Genomic DNA, 20,193 nt, shown 5'->3' with positions numbered 1-20,193 from the left:
TTAACCAGGACACTGTGGCTCAGTTGTCCTTACGTCTGTGTCAGGACACGATAATGGAGCACCTACTCAAGGAATTAATCTGCAAACATTTGGAAGACAAGAAGGTGCTAAATAACAGTCAGAATGGATTGGTCACAAACACATCATGTCAATCCAAACTAATAGCTTTCTTTGACAGCATCACAAGCCTTGAAGATAAGAGAGCAGTGGTAGATGTGGTATACCTAGTCTTTAGTAAGCCATGCGATTGAGTCTTGCATATTCTTCTTATCAATAAACTAGGGAACTACAATGTGATAAGGTGGGTGCATAAGTGAAGCTGGTATGGAAAGGTCTTATACTTTATCTTGGGTTTCATTGCATTACAGATCAATGAGGAATGACCACTAGGAATGATTGACGTACAGTGCCCCATTAAATATGGAATTGACATAAGTAGGGTCAGTTCTTCATAGCTCATTTCTCCAACTAACGAAAATGTTCTGTTTCAGTTTGTGAAGGGTGACACATTTGCTTCATCCATGAGAATAGCTTCCAAAAGTGCATGTATATCTCATATTTACATTGTCTCTCCATGCAGGTATTTGTACTGTGACCATCGCCTTTGACCCTGGGCACATACAGGACATCAGAGGAATATATGGTGAATGTAGGAAACAACCTTCTGCCTCAGAGTTGGATACCTTCTCGCCTATTCCATGCCTGATTCCAACACAACCAACTTCACCAACCCCTCCACCTTCATCCTGCTGGGCATCCCTGGCCTGGAGACAGCCTATGCCTGGATCTCCATCCTATACTGCATCACGTACATCATAGCCATATTGGGGAACTTCACCATACTGTTCATTGTGAAGACAGAGCCGAGCCTCCATGAGCCCATGTACTATTTCCTCTGCATGCTGGCCGTCACTGACCTGGTCTTGACCACATCCATCATTCCCAAAATGCTGGCAATCTTCTGGTTCAATTCCAGGGAGATCGATTTCAGTGCCTGCCTCACCCAGATGTACATCATCCACTGCTTCTCAGCGATAGGGTCAGGATTCCTCATGGCCATGGCGTTAGATCGCTATGTGGCCATCTGTGATCCCCTGAGACATTCCACCATCCTCACAAACCCTGTTGTAGCCAAGATTGGTCTGGCCGTAGTGCTGCGCGGCAGCATACTCGTCCTCCCCGAACTCTTCCTGGCAAGCTGGTGGCCATATTGCAAAACAAATATTATTCCCCACTCATACTGTGAGCACATAGCCTTGGTGAAGCTGGCCTGTGCTGACATTCGCATCGCTAGTTACTATGGCCTTTCTGTAACATTCTTGGTGATTGGAGTGGATGTATTTTTTATCACTGCATCTTATATCCAGATTCTCAGAGCCATCTTCAGCCTCCCCACAAAGGACGCCCGGATCAAAACTTTTGGGACCTGTGGCTCTCATTTTTGTGTCATTTTAGCTTCTTATATCCCAGCTCTCTTCTCCTTTCTCACCCAACGATTTGGCCACAATGTGCCCCGGCATTTCCATATTCTGATTGCCAATGTGTACATTCTCTTGACCCCCATGGTAAACCCCATCATCTATGGGCTGAGGACCAAACAGATCCGGGACAGGCTACTTCAATTCATTTCTCATAAAGGGACCTAAATTGTTCTCCTTTTGCTCTGGTTCTCTAACTGAGCTATTTGCAGAGCAGTTGTGATCAATTGAGTCAGTCCAACAGAATTGCCTTCTATGGTGAGGCAACTGGCTCTGTGGATATGGGGAAGGCAGTCGATGTGGTGTAGCTTGGCTTTAGCAACACTTTTGAGAGCGCATCTTGCATAATTCTTGCCAGCAAGTTAAGGAGGTATGGATTGGATACATGGACTGAAAGGTGGCTAGTTTGTCAGACTCAATGGGTAGTGATCAACAGCTCGATATTTAGTTGGCAGCCAGTATTCTCCAGGGCTGTGTCTACACTGGCACCTTTTTCCGGAAATGCTTAAAACGGAACAGTTTTCCGTTATAAGTATTTCCGGAAAAAGCGCGTCTACATTGGCAGGATGCTTTTCCGGAAAAGCCCTTTTTCCGGAAAAGCATCCGTGGCCAGTGTAGATGCGCTTTTCCGCAAAAAATGACAATCGGGGCTTTTTTGCGGAAAAGACTACTGTGCTGTCTACACTGGCCCTTTTCTGGAACAGTTTTCCGGAAAAAGGACTTTTGCCCGAGCGGGAGCAGCATAGTTTTTCCGGAAAAGCAGCTGATTTCTTACAGTAAATCGTCACTGCTTTTCCGGAAATTCAAGGGGCCAGTGTAGACAGCTCGCAGCTTATTTCGGAAAAGCGGCTGCTTTTCCGGAATAAGTGGCCCAGTGTAGACACAGCCCAGGTGTCAGTCCTTGGGCTGGTTTTGTTCACCAATTTCATTAATGATCAAGATGAAAGGACGGATTGCAGCCTCAACAAGTTTGTGAATGACACAAAACAAGGGAAAGAGGTAAATATGCTGGAGGCTAGGGATAGGGTCCAGAGTGACCTAGACATATTAGAGGAATAGGCCAAGGAGAACTGCAGAGTCCTGCAGTTGGCATGGCAGAATCCCCAGCACCGTTACAGGCTAGGGACTGACTGGTTAAGCAGAAGTGCTGCAGAAGAAGGACCTGAGGTTTACAGTGGACGAGAAGCTGAATATGGGTCAACAGGGTGCTCTTGTATCCAAGAAGGCTAACAGCATATTGGGTGCAGTAGGAGGAGCATTGCCAGCAGATCTAGAGAAGTGATTATTCCCTTTTATTCAGCACTGGTGAGGCCACATCTGGAATATTGCATCCAGTTCTGGACCCTCCACTACAGAAAGGATGTGGAAATACTGGAAAGAGTCCAGAAAAGGGTAACAAACATGATTAAGAGGCTGGAGCACGTGACGTACAAGAAAAGACTGAAGGATTTGCACTTGTTAAGTCTCCAGAAGAGAAGAATGCGGGGTGGGGTGGTGCAGGGTTTTGATATCTGCTTCAACCACCTTAGGTAAGGTTCCAAAGTGGAGAGAGCTAGCCTGTTCTCAGTGGTGGCTATTGGGAAAAATAATTTCCCTCTTGAGGTTAGGACAAGAAGCAATGGGCTTAAACTGCAGCAAGGGACGTTTAGGTAGCACGTTAGGAAAAAGTTCCTAACTGTCAGGGTGGTGAAACACTGGAATAAATTGCTCAGGGAGGTTGTGGAATCCCCATCTCTGGAGATATTTAAGAGCCGGTTAGACAGACACCTGTCAGGGATGGTCTAGACAGTGCTTGGTCCTGCTGTGAGGACAGGGGACTGGTTTGATGACCTCTTGATGTTCCTTTCAGTTCTAGTGATTCTAGGATTTCTCTTGGAGGGTGCTGAAGCACTGGAACGGGCTACCTAAAGAAGTGTTGGAATCTCCATGCCTAAAGGTTTTTAAGAGGAGTGCCAAGCCCTGGCTGGGATGATTCAGTTGGGGTTGGTCCTGCTTTGAGCAGAGCATTGGACTTGACCTCCTGAGGTCTTTTTCAACCTTAATCGGCTACGATTTTATGGTTCTAGGCCATCTTTTCTGAATACACTACTGAGAGTCAGAGACATTTAAATCCTTTCTGGGCATGTCTGTGCCATATTAGCATGATATGATGTGGAGTTAGTCTAATTACAACAAACTGAGTTGCCACTTTTCTCTCTGCTGATAACTGCACCCTCAAAACTCCACCCTTTGAGCCATCTAATCTGCCAAGGATCTCCCCCTGCCTTGCCTTATCCTCCTCAAGTCCCGTTCTCAAGTCCCATTCTTGCTCTTCTCTTCAACTTCACTGTAACATGTGGGGTCATTTTGACCTTCATGCCGCCAACGTGATCTTCAAGAGGAGGAGGGAGAAAACTTGTTCATCTTGGCCTCTGAGGATAGAACAAGAAGCAATGGGCTTAAACTGCAGCAAGGGAGGTTTAGTTTGGACATTAGGAAAAAGTTCCTAACTGTCAGGGTAGTTAAACACTGGAATAAATTGCCCAGGGAGGTTGTGGACTCTCCATCTCTGAAGACATTTAAGAGTAGGTTAGATAAATGTCTATCAGGGATGGTCTAGACAGTATTTGGTCGTGCCATGCGGGCAGGGGACTGGACTCGATGACCTCTCGAGGTCCCTTCCAGTCCTAGTATTCTTTGATTCTATCTATGGAGTATGGAATGGTTCATGGTTTTAAACCTGCAAGTCCAAGCCATCCAGGGTGTTTATAGTGATCACCCAGATATTGAGGGAAACAGCCTCTTTCGTCCTTTGAATCCAAGCAGCGGTTGGTCTTAGAAAATCACATGGCCACCCCAACAGATAGGGACAGAGCATGTCATAGTCCATGGAAGAGTGGAATGTAGAAAGAGAATTCCCGCCTAAAGTGGAATCTATAAAACCACGGGAAGGTAGCAGTTTTCTTTGGCTTTGGCTGGGATGGCACATCTAAGGGGATAACTAAAGACCACAGGGAACAGGAGACTTCCCTGGCTTCGAGGCTTATTTGGAACATGAATCGTTTATCATACATTCCTACTGAGGTTTCAGTGTTAGAGTTAACTATGTGTTTTCTGTTATTTTAATTTCACAGTCTAATTTGCTTTGTCTGTTCTCACTTATAACCATTTAAATCCTACTGTTTGTACTTAATAAAATCACTTTTGTTTACTATCAAGCCCAGTGTAAATAATTATTACCTGAAAGAGCAACCAGTAGCACCTCCTCCTTTCATTGCTAAAGGGGGCTCACCCAAATAATTCATTGGGGTTCTGGTCTCATTTGGAGAGCGGTATCCCAGGAAGATGGGCCCCAAACTACATTTTCCTCGGATCTGAAGTGGTTCAGTGTCTGTACGACTCATCACAGGGGTGGGGGGCGACCAGTGATCTCAGCTCTGTGCCTTGTCTGAAAGGACTCTGATGCAAGGAATACTCGTCTTTATTCAGCACTGGCGAGGCCACATCTGGAGTACTGCAGCTGAAGGGTATGCATGTGTTCATTTTAAACAAAATGTGGTTTGGAAATTTGGTATGCATAAAGAAGCATGCTGTGGCTCACCACCCTAGGAACAGTCTAGAAAAGACCAAGAGGAGGGAGGTGAACTCAACATGTGGAGTGGAGAAGTACAAGCATGTGACAAACAAAGCCATATATGGAAAGGTTGAATGTGATTGGTTTAGAAGTTTGTGTTATGTAACCTGTTATGTAACTGCCATGTGCTATAAAACAGCAAGGGGAGGGGCTCCTTGAATCATAGAATCATAGAACTGGAAGAGACCTCAGAAGGTCAAGTCCAGCCCCCTGCTCTAGGCAGGACCAATTCCAGCTAAATCAACCCAGCCAGGGCTTTGTCAAGCCGAGACTTAAACACCTCTAGGGATGGAGACTCCACTACTTCCCTAGGTAACCCATTCCAGTGCTTCCCCACCCTCCTAGTGAAATAGTTTTTCCTAATATCCAACCTGGACCTCTCCCACCACAACTTGAGACCATTGCTCCTTGTTCTGCCATCTGTCACCACTGAGAACAGCCTCTCTCCATCCTCTTTGGAACCTCCCTTCAGGAAGTTGAAGGCTGCTATCAAATCCCCCCTCTCTCTTCGCTTCTGCAGACTAAACAGACCCAAGTCCCTCAGCCTCTCCTCATAAGTCATATGCTCCAGCCCCCTAATCATTTTGGTTGCCCTCCGCTGGACCCTCTCCAATGCATCCACATCCTTTTTGTAGTGGGGGGCCCAGAACTGGACACAATACTCCACTTGCTCAAGGGGCTCTGGCTGATTTTAGTACCAGGGACTCTCCCTTTGTCCACATTGAATAACGTCTTGCTGAATTGAATTGAAGTATCGAAGACCCTTGATTCTGCCCAGCACCTGACTCTCTGGGAACCACAAAATCCCAACACATCCAATCCTAGCCCTCCCACCCCATTACCGAAAGGATGTGGACATATTGGAGAAAGTCCAGCCGAGGCCAACAAAAATGATTCGGGGGCTGGAGCACATGACTTATGAGGAGAAACTGAGGGATTTGAGCTTATTTAGTCTGCAGAAGAGAAGAGTGAGGGGGGATTCGAAAGCAGCCTTCAACTCCCTAAAGGATGATTCCAAAGAGGAAGGAGAGAGGCTGTTCTCAGTGGGGGCAGATGGCAGAATGAGGAGCAATGGTCTCAAGTTGCAGTGGGGGAGGTCTAGGTTGGATATTAGGAAAAACTCTTGCCATAGGAAGGTGGGGAAACACTCAGATGGGTTCCTTAGGAAGGCTGTGGAATCTCCATCCCTAGAAGTTTATAAGTCCTAGCTTGACAAAGCCCTGAGTGTGATGATTTAGTTGGGGTTAGTGCTGCTTTGGGCAGGGGTTGGATTCAATGACTGAGGGATCTTCCAAGCCTAGGATTCTATGAACTGGCTTTCCCACTTATCTCTTAACACACATTCCTCATTCTCACACCCACAAAACAGAACTGATTTCTTTGTTACGTACACACTATATGAATATTTAATCACAAACAACAAATTACAGTTTCAAGAAAACCCAATCATCATACTCAATTACTTATTTCATAACACTAATATTAAAACCTAAAACAGAATTATACAAATTTATTCCTGATTTTAGACACAATATTCTGGCTGGTGCACCTTTATCAATGGCCCTTGCTGATTTCAGAAAGGGTGGCCGGCAGAGTACACTGTGGCACATTACTTTGCATTTTAGCTCCATGGACACACTGAGAGCCAGATCCCCAGGAGAAAACTTTACACTATTTACGAGTAACAAGCCAGTGCAGACTGCTCCGGATCTGTTTGGTCTTTACTCCATAGAGGATGGGGTTGAGCATGGGGGGCAGCAGAAAGTATAGGTTGGCAATAAGAACTTGGACATGCTGGGGAAAATTCTGTCCAAAACGGTAGATGAGGGAGGAGAAGGCACTTGGGATATAAAAGATTATGATGGCGCAGAGATGTGAGCCACAGGTCAAAAGTGTCTTTTGTCGGGCGTCCTTTGTGGGGAGGCTGAAGATGGCTCTAAGGATCTGCAAATAGGAGATGGCAATGAAAATCCCATCCAGACCCATGACAAAGAACATCACAAAGAGGCCGAAGTAGCTATTGACACGGGTGTCGGCACAAGCCAGTTTAACTACGGCCATTTGTACACAATATGGCTCAGAGATGACTTTGGTTCTGCAATATGGCCATCTCCTCGTTAGTAAGGGATAGGGCAGTGTGACTATGCCACTGCGTAGCACCACGGCCAGGCCAATTTTGGCCACCAAACTGTTTGTCAGGATGGCGGAATGTCTTAAAGGATGGCAGATGGCCACATAGCGATCAAAAGCCATGGCTGCCAATATCCCAGACTCGATTGCTGAGAAGCAGTGAATGAAGTACATCTGGGTGAGGCAGGCATTGAAGTCTATCTCCTTGGAATTGAACCAGAAGATGGCCAGCATTTTGGGCAGGGCAGATGAGGTCAAGACCAGGTCAGTGATGGCCAGCATGCAGAGGAAATAGTACATGGGCTCGTGGAGGCTCGTCTCTATCTTCACGATGAACAGGATGGTGAAGTTCCCCAAGATGACTATGATGAACATGGCACAGAAGGGGATGGAGATCCAGACATGGGCCTCCTCCAGGCCAGGAATGCCAATCAGGATGAAGGTGGAGGGGTTGGTAAAATCAGTTGTGTTGAAATATGACATGGGGTAGGTGAGAAGGCATCCAACTCAGAAGCAGAACCGTGTCTCCTGCATCTATTGTATGTTCCCGTGACTTGTTTTATATGCCCAGTCTCTAGGGCGATGGTCACAGTATCGATACCTGGATGAAGAGACAATGACAATGGAGAGACTACTGCAGGATATTTTCATGGCTCCTGCAGATTGTTCAATCTTCACACACAGAGCAAAGATATTTTCATTGTGCAGAGTAGTGACTCATGAGTCACTGGTTCCACTAATGATAATTCTAGAAATTTCTATGTTTGATGAATTCCTAATTGTCGTGGTAAGATTAATAGGCATTAGAGGGGAACAGGAGTGTGGATATGTGTTATCCCTCATTGTTTTCTAATGGAAAGATACCAGGATAGATATTCAGTGCTGTAAGGAGTTCCTGTTAACCTGGTAGATAAATGTGTGCGAATGGAAAATAAAAATCTTTGATGAGACATGTTTTGGGGATACCTCCCAACTAGAATACACCTGAGAGAAAAGATCTGGTAGTCACTTGTAGCACCACCATGCCTGCATCAAGAACTTTGCAATTGATGTTAGTATGTATTCGATTCTCTTATCAATTTTTGTTTCCTTCCTTCCTTCCTTCCTTCCTTCCTTCCTTCCTTCCTTCCTTCCTTCCTTCCTTCCTTCCTTCCTTCCTTCCTTCCTTCCTTCCTTCCTTCCTTCCTTCCACAGAATGCTTTTTCTGTAAGATTCCTAGTTATAAATTGGCCTGGTCCTTTGGGATCAGAAGAACCTTTTTATTAGGTATACAGCTACACTGTGGGCAAAAGTCGAATTAAGCTATGCAACTTTAGCTAAATCAATTGAGTAGCAGAAGTCGAAATAGCTTAACTCGGCTTTTGGCACTGTCTACAAGGGGTATTCCGGGTGCTCCTGGAGGAGAACTGCAGTGTCCGAGGGAATTACTTGTATGTCTTCTTAAATTATATTTGATTAGTAACAAAACAAGGGGTAATGCCTAGGCCTTCCCAGGATCTGGTGGATGGGCAGATAGCAGAGAGACAGACCTGGAGAAGATACCAAACTGGGTGGGGTTGCAACTTCTTTGGAGGATAGGGACATAATTCAAAATGACCTTAGCAAGTTAGAGAAATGTTCAGAGGTAAACAGGATGAGGTTTAAGAAAGAGAAATGCAAAGTGCTCCACTTAGGAAGGAACAATCAGTTCCATACATACAAGATGGGAAGCGACTGTCTAGGAAGGAGCATGGCGGAAAGGGATCTAGGGGTCATAGAGGACCACAAGTTGAATATGAGTCAACAGTGTGATGCTGTTGCAAAAAAAGCAAATATGATTCTAGGTTGTATCAACAGCTGTGTTGTAAGCAAAACTCGTGAAGTCATTCTGCCACTCTACTCTGCACTAGTTAGGCCTCAGCTGGAGTACTGTGTCCAGTTCTGGGCGCCACATTTCAAGAAAGATGTGGAGAAATTGGAAAGGGTACAGAGAAGAGCGACAAGAATGATTAAAGGTTTAGAGAACATGACCTATGAAGCCAGGCTTCATGAATTGGGCTTGTTTAGTTTGGAAAAAAGAAGATTAAGGGGGGACATGATAGCGGTTTTCAAATATCTAAAAGGGTGTCACAAGGAGGAAGGAGAAAATTTGTTCCTCTTGGTTTCTGAGGACAGGACAAGGAGTAATGGGCTTAAAGTGCAGCAGGGGAGGTTTAGACTGGACATTAGGAAAAAATTCCTAACTGTCAGGGTGGTCAGATATTGGAATAAATTGCCAAGGGAGGTGGTGGAATCTCCCTCTCTGGAGATATTTAAGAACAGGTTAGATAGACATCTGTCAGGGATGGTGTAGATGGAGCTTGGTCCTGCCTTCAGGGCGGGGGGCTGGACTCGATGACCTCTCGAGGTCCCTTCCAGTCCTATGATTCTATGATTCTAAAATTCTATGCTAAGGATGATTGAAGGGGACACCAACAGCGTGAAGTTCTTTCTTTACTTGATTGGGATGCGTTGGAAATGAGGACCGCCAGTCTTGGGCTGCAAATAGCTCTGTCCCTGAACATTTTACCCTTAATGGATACTCTCAGCAGTGCCCTCCAAAGCCACCTTATAGCACCCGAATGGAAAGGGATAGAATGTGACCTGCTCTGGACATATGCTCGGTTTGGGTCGTCCATCTCTAGAGAGAAGACAGCTGATTGAAGGGGGTTTCTAAGCCAGGCTATGAGACTGGAGGAGGCTGCCATAGGACTGCAGGCTGGACAGGGATAGGGAAGTGAAAAAATGGCATATAATAGAATAGAGCAAAATACTTAATTCTCTCAAAAAGGCTCATTCCACAAAGCTGAGGTAAATAACCAGAGAAACTGACTAGGAGAAAAAATGCAGACAGAAAAATAGGCATGAAAATTGGGAGTTCTTTAATTAGAGATATTAGACAGGCTGTGTCCAGACTCAGGGTTTTTTTCGGGAAAAGTAGCCTTTTCCCGAAAAAACTTCCCCTGCGTCCAGACTCAAGCCGCGTTCTTTCGAAATAATTTCGAAAGAACGCGGCTTTTCTTTCAATGGCGGTAAACCTTGTTTCACAAGAAAGAACGCCTTCTTTCGAAAGTTCCTCTTTCGAAAGAAGGCGTTCTTCAATGTAAATAGGGCTTCCTCGAAAGAGAGCATCCAGACTCGCTGGGTGCTCTCTTTCGAAAAAGCGGATTGCTCTTTCGAAAGATCCGCCTGCAGTCTAGACGCGATCTTTCGAAAGAGGCTCTTTCGAAAGATACTTTCGAAAGAGCTTCTTTCGAAAGTAGCCTGCAGTCTAGACATAGCCACAGAGAAAAAGTCAAAATCCCACAGTTAAGCAAGTGTTCAATTATAGATAAAAATGTGGCTAAGTGTCAACTTAAAGGCAACAATTGGGGGAAGCAATATCAAACAAATGAGAAAAGGAGGAAGTAGTTGGCGAATAATATAGATTGTATATAATGAAGATCAGTAATGCTGATAAAAACACTAGGGAAAATTCCATGCTTTGCTGGGTTAAGGCTCAAAAGGGGAGGTTTTAAAATATAGTAAGAAGAAAGAAATACTAGAGAATGCATAGGCAAATTCTTGAATGAGAAAGGAAAGCATCTTCCAATTTGCAAGAAGATGTGTTCAAGAAATAGATTTGTGCAGCATTTTGAAAGAAGCAATAGGATGCACCAATCTCATATCAGGTGCTGAAAAATTTTCCAATCCAATGGCACTGAAAAAGATGGTTAAACAGCATCTGCAGTAGAACCGTAGGGTGTGTCTAGACTACATGGCTCCGTCGATGGAGCCATGTAGATGAGGCAGGACGACAAAGGGAAATGAAGCGGTGATTTAAATAACCGCCGCTTCATTTGACTCAAAACGGCTGCCGCGCTGTGCCGATCAATTGTTTGTCAGCACAGCACAGAACTCTAGATGGGGATTTGCTGAACCCAGGACCCTTCGTCGGCAGATCTTTTATGTCTTGTGAAACAGCATTATTTCAGAATAACAGCTGTTATCCCGAACTAACTTTCTGAGCATCTACACAGCAAGCCTGTTATTTCAAAATAAGTTCAATATAACGGGCGATTTATTCTGGATTCTGTATACCACATTCCACGAGGAATAACGCCTCTTCCAAAATAGATAGTTTGGAACAGAGGTAGACTGGGTGCCCTACTGCTGCTCTTTTGAAATAGCTCCTTTCCCAGGCCATTCAAAGTAATTACTCGCCCATGCTTCCTGGGGCTCTACAGTGAGGTAGCATGTCTGCATTAGGGGAGCCTGCCTCAGATTCATTTCAAGGCTTCCCTGCAGTGTAGATGTTCTATTTTGAAATAAGCTATTTTGGAGCATTTCTTCCAGAATAGCTTAATCTGAATTAAATGTGCAATGTAGACGTACCCTTAGAGTTCTGAACACCCCAAGGGTGCTAGAAGAGGGCTTGAGCCCTTGATCTCTGGCTCCCAAGGTGGGTACCTTCTCCACTGTGTCACTCTAGGAGTCCCCCCAATGTTCCTACATTTTGGGCCCCCCTTATAGGTCCTATGTCTGAAGGGTTATGAGCTAACAAGTCAACTTCACTTCACAAACCGAACCCAGCAGTGCACAATTAAGCATCATCAGAGTAAAAAAAAAATAGCAACCACGTCAAATACAGGACAGAACTCTGTTAAATGTAGAGATGTAAAATTAAAAGACATTGAAAAGACTTGACAAAGCTAAGACCCAATAAAACTGTTATGGGACTAGTTTAAAATGTGTAGGAATATAGTGAATGACACTCAATAATAGGTAATATTGAGAGCGGGTCTTGTAAAAACAATACTATTTCTTTCCGTAATAACAGTACATGTTTGGTTGATGAAGGAAACACACTGATTCCACGAGCTTCAAATTCTCTGAGGCTTTCCCTTGACTAGTGGTAAATGTTCAGATAAAAATGAGCAGTGCACAGAATCTGTAGAGCATGAGCAAAGTGGACTGAAAACTGGTTAACTGAGATCTGAGAAAGCCATTGTCAATGGCCCACTGTCAGTGACTGACTGATTCTAAAACAAAATACAGGACTATGTAGCACTTTAAAGACTAACGAGATGGTTTATTAGATGATGAGCTTTCGTGGGCCAGACCCACTTCCTCAGATCAAGTGGGTCTGGCCCACGAAAGCTCATCACCTAATAAACCATCTTGTTAGTCTTTAAAGTGCTACATTGTCCTATATTTTGTTTCAGCTACACCAGACTAACACGGCTACATTTCTATCACTATTCTGACTGAATCTAGTGGTCCTCGGTAGAGCCTGACGCTGTTTGATATGTCCATCAATAATGTGACGTAAATAGAAACTCACTGCAGATATAATTTGGGGATGACCCAAAGACTGGCCGAGTGGTACAATGAGGAGATGAGGAGGCCAGGGCAGGCTCATGGATTAATCTGGAGTGCTGTTGAGCTGAGTCTAGGGGAGAAAAATGGCAGGTCATTGTGAGTCACAGAAACGATTGGAAACTCAAGAAAATTCAGGACACTAAGAGGCTTAAAACTTCATTTGTGTATCTTAAATAGGAATAATGGGCTCCTCAATCTAGCAGAGAAGAGTAGAACAAGACCCAGTGTGTGGAAGCTAAAACCTGACAAATTGCTGTTGGAAATAGGGGTCAAATATTTAGCACTGAAGGTGATTAACTGTTGAAGCAAACAGCGAAGGAGAAAGGTGGATTCTCCAGCTCCACATATCTGCAGATCCAGACTGGATGGATTTTATAGAAGATCTGCTTGAGGGATTGACTACCCTTAAATGCCACAGCCACCATTGTGCTTCATTGCGGACACTAATTACATGGACAGCAGAGTTTTTCCCTGCATGGGGAACCCAACTCCCCAGAAGTGGTAGCAAGATCAGTGGTAGAATGTATTGATCTCATGCTGTTTACACAGTGGTTAAGTTGAAATAGCTACTTCTCTCTGGGCATGGATTTATTGCTGTTTCGAAAAAGGCAAACACAAGGTATTTTGGAGGCACAGCGTGCCAGCTACGTTAGGCGTGAGGACCACTCTCCTCAGCTCTGATCAGCCCCGTGCTGGGGACTGGGTCCAAAGTAGGTCACTTCTGTATAGAAGGTCTGTGGGGAAACAGGAAACAGGAAAAGGTGCCGAGGCCAGAGACAAAGCTATTCAAAGATGCAAGATGAATGTGACAGCTGAAGGAATTAGACATGTTTACTTGGAAATTCAGAGACTAAATGTGAACATGACAGTGCGTTTAGCTGTAATCTCAGGAAAAAACTTCCTTACCAGAAGAATAAGAGAACAATAGAAGAAAAGAATCAGAAGTTTGTGAAAGCTCCTTCTATGGAAGCATTATAAATGAGGCAGGACAGTTGACTGGCTATAATTCTACAATATAAACTCCTACAGTGGACCGGGTCTGAGTGACACACAAGTACAGGAATGACAGGTTGAAATGTAATGTCCTATATTACATATGGTGTAGAAGGGTAGCACTTGCTAAGGAAGGAGAAGCATGGCCTTAATTTGAGATGGACATAGGAGACAGAATTGTTGACAGTTGCTAGGTAAGGATAAAGGAGTAAAAAGTAAGGGTGAAATTATAGTTGGGACCTTCTACAGACCACCTGAGATGGAAGAAGTGTTGGATGAGGCTCTCTTGAAACAACTAGCAACATTATCCAAAGCACAGGTAGTGATGGGTGTCTACACCTACTTATAAGTTTATTGGGAAAGTCAAACCTCATAGATTATACAAGTTTTGGAAATGTATTGAAGTTTTGGGGTTTTTTTATTCTAGAAGGTGTAGAGTGCTACAAGGAAAAGGCAGCTTGGGCGAAAGTTCTCATGAAATGAAAGAATTCATGATTCTATGAAATGGTAGACGGGAAAAGAGAAAAAAAATATAATGGATTTAAGGGGTAGAGATAGAAATGTAGCCGTGTTAGTCTGGGGTAGTTGAAGCAAAATGCAGGACAATGTAGGGGGATTTAAGGGGGGCAGACTTCAGCAAACTCAGGGAGCTGGTAGCTAAGATACCATGGGAAACAATTGTAAGAGGGAAAAAACACCTGAAAAAAGTTGGCAGGTTTTCAGAGAAGCGTTATTAAGGGCACTAGAACAAACAATCCCACAATCTAGCAAAGATAGTCAACGTGGCAAGAGATCACCTTGGCGTAACCAGGAGATCTTGAATGATCCAGAAATAATTTTTTTTTAAAAAGAGTCCTACATAAAGTGGAAACAAAATGAAGTTAAAAAGGATGAATATCAACAAATAACACAAGTATCTAAGCACACAATTAGAAAGGGGAAAGCACAGAATGAGTTGAATCTAGTAAAAAGTAACAAGAAGACATTCTAGAAATATATTAGCAGCAAGAGGAAGACCAAGGACAGGATAGACCCATTGCTCAGTGAAGAGGGAAAAGAATATCACAAAGCTGAAATGCTTGTAGTGCTTAATGACCAGGGCTCAACAAACTGAGGCAAGAGCTACTCGCCAGCCCCTCGCCACGTATGCTCCAGACCGGCCCTGTGCATGCGCGCAACCCCGGTGAATGGGGCGCATGGAGTGACTGGCTGAAATCTACTCACCACGGGCGAGTAGAAACAGCAGTTTGTCGAGCCCTGTTATTGACATTGATTGATTGGTGTTGATTGGATGCCTAGTGGATGTCACTGAAAATGGGGGAGGCTCAGATGTCAAAACAGGAAAAAGAAGTTAAAAATTACTTATACAAGTTAGATATCATCCAGTCACCAGGTTCATCATGGAAGATGGGAGAGATTCCAGAAGACTGGAAAAGGGCAAATATAGCGCCTATCTACCAAAAAAAGGGGAAATACGGCAAGCCAGGGAATCACAGAAACTTGCCCTCATCCTCTGGGCCAGAAAAGATAATGGAGCAAATAACTTGTCTCCATGCCAAGGCCTCTGGGATGCAGAGCAGGAAGGACCCCGCACTTACTGTCTAGGCCGTCGTGCCCACGTTGCACTGGGTTGGTTGAGCAGGGGAGCCCCTTAGCAAGAGATGGTACCTGCGAGTGCTGAGAGGAAAGGATCTTCCCTCGTGTCGGCACGTCCCACACCTCTCTCAGCCCAGCGTCCTATGCTGAAAGTTGACAGTGGTGTGCGTACTGTTTATAACAGAGCGCCGGGCAGTCCCAGTGGGCTTTGCTCAAACGCTAGGGGGGAATGTAAATAGGCTGGAGACCAGCCTGTCTCTGCTTCTGTGCTACTTATCCGGCTGTGGGAGTAAACAATAATTAAAAGACCTTCCCAAGATGAGGTGATCATTCTGGAGCTCTGGCACGGGTCAGGGAGGAATTGGCTGCTCTGTGTATTTGCATGTATTGGGAATTATACGGATTAGGAACAGACAAGGGATCATGAGTATGTCTCGCTAGGGTCTGATCCTCTGTATGTGCCTATTGTGAAAGTAGAAAGAATTATAATGTAAGAGAAAGATGAATTGTGCTGTAATAATTGAATAAGTTAAAGGAATACTGCTTGTCTCTGAACAGGAAGAAGAAAAGTATGTTAATGTTGTTTGTAGGTATGCAGATCAATGTGCTAGCCAGGTGGGCCTGAGTTAACAGGAAAAGGAACATTAAGGGTACCTCTAAACTACATGCCTCCGTTGACGGAGGTATGTAGATTAGCCAGATCGGCAGAGGGAAATGAAGCCGCCATTAAAATAATCGCGGCTTCATTTAAATTTAAATGGCTGCCCCGCTCTGCCGATCAGCTGTTTGTCGGCAGATCGGGGCAGTCTGGACGCGCCGCGCCGACAAAGAAGCCTTTCTTGATCGGCACAGGTAAACCTGGTTTCACGAGGCATACGTTGTCGACGGAGGCATGTAGTCTAGACACACCGTTAGTTCGAATTAACTTTGATAGGCGCTACACAGGCAAACCGCTAGTTCGAGCTTAATTCGAACTAGCGGAGCGCTTAGTTCGAACTAGGTAAACCTCATTCCACGAGGACTAATGCCTAGTTCGAATTAACTAGTTTGAATTAAGGTCTGTGTAGCCACTTAATTCGAACTAGTGGGAGGCTAGCCCTCCCCAGCTTTCCCTGGTGTCCACTCTGGCCAACACCAGGGAAACTCTTCTGCCCCCCTCCCAGCCCCGGAGCCCTTAAAGGGGCACGGGCTGGCTACAGTGCCCGTGCCAAGTGCGAGTCTGCCAGCACCCAGCCAGCAGACCCTGCACCTGACATGGCTCGAGCCAGCCACCTGCTGCCACCCAGCCCTCTGCCTCTTCCCGGGACCAGGCTGGTGGCTCCCAGGAGCCTGCCGAGGACCACAAGAGGTGGGCACCTGCCTGGTCTAGTGAGGAGATCATGGACCTCATTGAGGTTTGGGGGAAAGCCTCCAATGTTCACGATCTCCGCACTAGCCACAGGAATGCGGCTGTCTACAGCCGTATGGCTGACAGCCTTGACACCAGAGGCCACATGCGGACCCGGGAGCAGGTCCACTGCAAGGTCAAGGACCTGCCAGCCAGGGGCCGACCCGGAGGCCTGCTCGCACTTTGAGGCCCTGGATCGCATCCTGGGGGTTCATGCCGTCCATGCCCCCCTGAGTGGTGATTGACCCCGGGGTAGAGGGCCCCGTCCCTGATACGGAGGAGGAGAAGGAGAAGGAGAAGGAAAAGGAGAAGGAGAAGGAGAAGGAGGAGGATGCCGAGAGCCAGGAGCCTGCAGGGAGCCTGCCCAGGACCCAGGACTCCTGAGGCATCCCACAGAGCATATCGGCTGTGTCATCCGAGGCCGAGGAGGGCTCCGCATGTGAGTGCCATCATGCTCCCTTTATGTGTACAGAGGGGATGGGGGGAGAAGGAGTCCAGGGACCATGCGCCTGGGCCTTGCCCACCATGGAGCAGCAGTTGGGTGTCATGCAGGGGCCCTGGCCTTGCAGAGGGGGGCTGGGTTTCACCCACCGTGTCCCCAGGGAGAACTGACCACTGCTCTTGTTTCACCACAGCCGCAGCACCTGAGACCTCAGGGTGCACCATCCCGCCTGCAACAGCCACCCGCACCCGGGACAGCAGGTGCAGCAGGAACCTGGAGGAGTACCAGCGGTGGCACCTCCGGCTACTGAAGCACCAGCTCCGCAACCGGGACCACTGGGTCCGGGAGGACCTGCGGCTGTGGCAGCAGAGCTTGGAGGCGCTGGAGGAGCAGAACCATGCCCTCAGAGGACACCTCCAGACCTTGGTGGGCGGGTTCCTGCCTCCTCCTGCTCCAGCCCCTGTGGCCGTCCCAGCTCTTGCTCCTCCTCCCGCCCCTGCTTCCCCTCCTGCCTCCTCTGCACCCCCCATCCCTCCTGACCCACCCTCCACTCCCACTCCCCCCCGACGCACCCGCACCCACAGTGCTGCGAGACAGAAGATCCAGCAGGACCCCCAGCCCTGAGCTTTCCCTTCCCTTCCTTCCCTTCTAGCTCCTTGCTCCCAGGTTTCCCCCCTCCCCTCTCCCACCCTTATTTCTCCCTCCCCCAACCCCAGTTCTGTAAAATAAAAATAGATTGTTGTTTTCAAAACAGGTGTCTTCGTTTAACATTAGGAAGGGAGGTTAGGGAGGGGAAAAGAGAAGGAGGGTAGGGTGGAAGAAAGCCCCAATGGGGCATGCAGGGAGAGTTCAGTCCTTCTCCTCAACCTGGAAGCTCTCCTGCAGGTCTTCCCGTATCCAGACGGTCCCCCGCCAGGCCTCCCTGATGGCAGCAGTGCGGGGCTGAGCGTAGTGGCCAGCCATGCAGTCAGCCTCAGCCATCCAGGCTGGCAGGAAAGCCTCCCCCTTTCACTCGCACAAATTGTGCAGAACGCAACATACTGCCACCACGGGAGGGATATTGTGATCTGCGAGGTCGAGGCGGGTGAGGAGGCACCTAAATCTGGCTTTCAATCATCTGAAGGCCCCCTCGATCATGATGCGGGCCCTGGTGAGCCTGGCATTGAAGGCCTGGCGGGAGGGGTTGAAGTGCCCCAAGTAGGGCTTCATGAGCCAGGGCTGTAGGGGGTAGGCCGCATCCCCCACCAGGCACACGGGCATGTCCATGTCCCCGACCCTGATGTGGTGGTCGGGGAAGAAGGTCCCGGCCTGCAGCCTCTGGCACACGGAGGAGTTGCGGTACAGCCGTGCGTCGTGTGCCTTGCCGGACCAGCCCACATTAATGTCCGTGAACTGGCCCTGGTGGTCACACACAGCCTGCAGGAGGATGGAGAAGTACCCCTTGTGGTTAATGTACTGGGAGGCCTGGTGTTCCAGGGCAGGGACGGGGATATGCGTCCCGTCGATGGTCCCCCCACAGTTGGGGAAGTCGAGGGCGCCGAACCTCTGGATGACGGTGTCTGGGTCAGCGAGGCAGACCACCCTCCAGAGCAGCACCTGGTTGATGGCCTTGACCACCTGCAGAGAGACACAGCAAACCGTGAATCACTGGGGTGTCTGGGTGGCTGGGAGTGTTCATTCCCTGGCACTGCACTCCTAGAAGTGACCCCTGCTGTGATCCTGGCCGCCACGGGCGGCGTGTAGTACAGCTAGGACAAACTGAACCCTCCCAGGCGGGGCACTGTCGCCTCCTCCCCCGCTTTTCCTGGGGCAGCCCATTCACTCCTTGCAGTGCCCTTCCGCCCCGGCCCAGGTGAGTGCCGCACCTGCATAAACACTGCTCCAACTATGGATTTCCCCACGCCAAACTGGTTCACGATGGTTCAGTAGTTGTCCGGAGTGGAGAGCTTCCAGAGGGCGATGGCCACACACTTTTGGAAGGGGATGGCGGGCTTCATGCGAGTGTCCCGTCGCTGCAAAGCAGGGGCGAGCCACTCGCAGAGCTCCAGGAAGGTGTCCCTCTTCATCCTGAAGTTCTGGGTCCACAGTCTGTCTCCCCAGCGCTCCAGGATGATACGGTCCCACCAGTTTCTGCTGGTGTCCAGACGTCAGATATGGCGGGGCATGCTGGCGTTCGGGCGCTGCTGCAGCTCCTCCATGGCCCCCAGGGAGGCCAGGTGGAGAGGTAGGGGGCTGACGTGCACCAGGTGGTGTCAGGCAGCCTCCAGCCATTGCTGGCAGACTTGCAGCAGCAAGTCCAAGAACTGGAGCAGAATGCCCAGGGTGAGTTCTGGCTCTAAGTTGCCAACTGCAGCTGCGTCCCCAATGGGAACTGCCGACACATGCAGGTGCAGAGAAAAATGCTTTGCTGTCCCTCGGTGAGGTGGGCAAGCAAGCGGAAAAGCTGAGAACCGGCTGTCCTGGGGGGGGGGGGTCCTTTTAAGCACAAGCCTCAGATAACCTCAGACAGCAGCCACACAAAGCAACTACTGACCTGATGCCCTGCCGGAACCGGTTTCAGCTGCCCTTAAATGTGACCCAGTGTCCAGTCAGTGTGGACGCGCTAGTTCGAATTAGAGAAATGCTAATTCAAACTAGTTTTTAAGTCTAGATGCGCTAATTCAAATTAGTTTAGTTCGAATTAGTTAATTCGAACTAAGTTAGTTCGAATTAGTGCTGTAGTGTAGCCATACCCTCAGGGTGTGTCTAAACTATATGGCTTCATTTATGGAGCCATGTAGATTAGGCTGATTGGCATAGGGAAATGAAGCCGCGATTTAAATAATCACAGCTTCATTTAAATTTAAATGGCTGCCGCGCTGAGCCGACAAACAGCTAGTCTGGACACGCCCGCGCCGACATGAAAGCCCTTTATCGACCTCCCTGGTAAACCTCATCCTACAAGGCATAACAGGGAGGTCGATAAAGGGCTTTCAGGTCAGCGCAGGAGCATCCAGACTAGCTCACTGAGCCAACAAACAACTGATCGGCTGTTTGTCGGCTCAGCGCGGCAGCCATTTAAATTTAAATGAAGCCGCGATTATTTAAATCGCGGCTTCATTTCCCATTGCTGATCAGCCTAATCTACATGGCTCCATCAATGGAGCCATGTAGTTTAGACACAACCTCAGAGACC

The 20,193-nt window shown here is 47.5% G+C and overlaps 2 protein-coding genes across 2 annotated transcripts; one reads left to right on the top strand and one right to left on the bottom strand.

Moving 5' to 3' along the window:
* Nucleotides 1-647: 647 nt before the first annotated feature.
* Nucleotides 648-1,646, top strand: LOC142827691 (olfactory receptor 52R1-like). The gene has a single exon (XM_089777352.1). The coding sequence runs from the start codon at nucleotides 699-701 to the stop codon at nucleotides 1,644-1,646; it is 948 nt and encodes a 315-aa protein (XP_089633478.1). The 5' UTR covers nucleotides 648-698.
* Nucleotides 1,647-6,762: 5,116 nt separating this feature from the next.
* Nucleotides 6,763-7,704, bottom strand: LOC102451476 (olfactory receptor 52M1-like). The gene has a single exon (XM_006113774.5). The coding sequence runs from the start codon at nucleotides 7,702-7,704 to the stop codon at nucleotides 6,763-6,765; it is 942 nt and encodes a 313-aa protein (XP_006113836.5).
* Nucleotides 7,705-20,193: the final 12,489 nt, after the last annotated feature.

The sequence above is a fragment of the Pelodiscus sinensis genome, chromosome 1 (genome assembly GCF_052426305.1).
Source record: "Pelodiscus sinensis isolate ZL-2025 chromosome 1, ASM5242630v1, whole genome shotgun sequence".
NCBI lineage: Eukaryota > Metazoa > Chordata > Testudines > Trionychidae > Pelodiscus > Pelodiscus sinensis.
The sequence above is the reverse complement of the archived record's forward strand: the minus strand, read 5'-3'. Positions and strand labels throughout refer to the sequence as shown.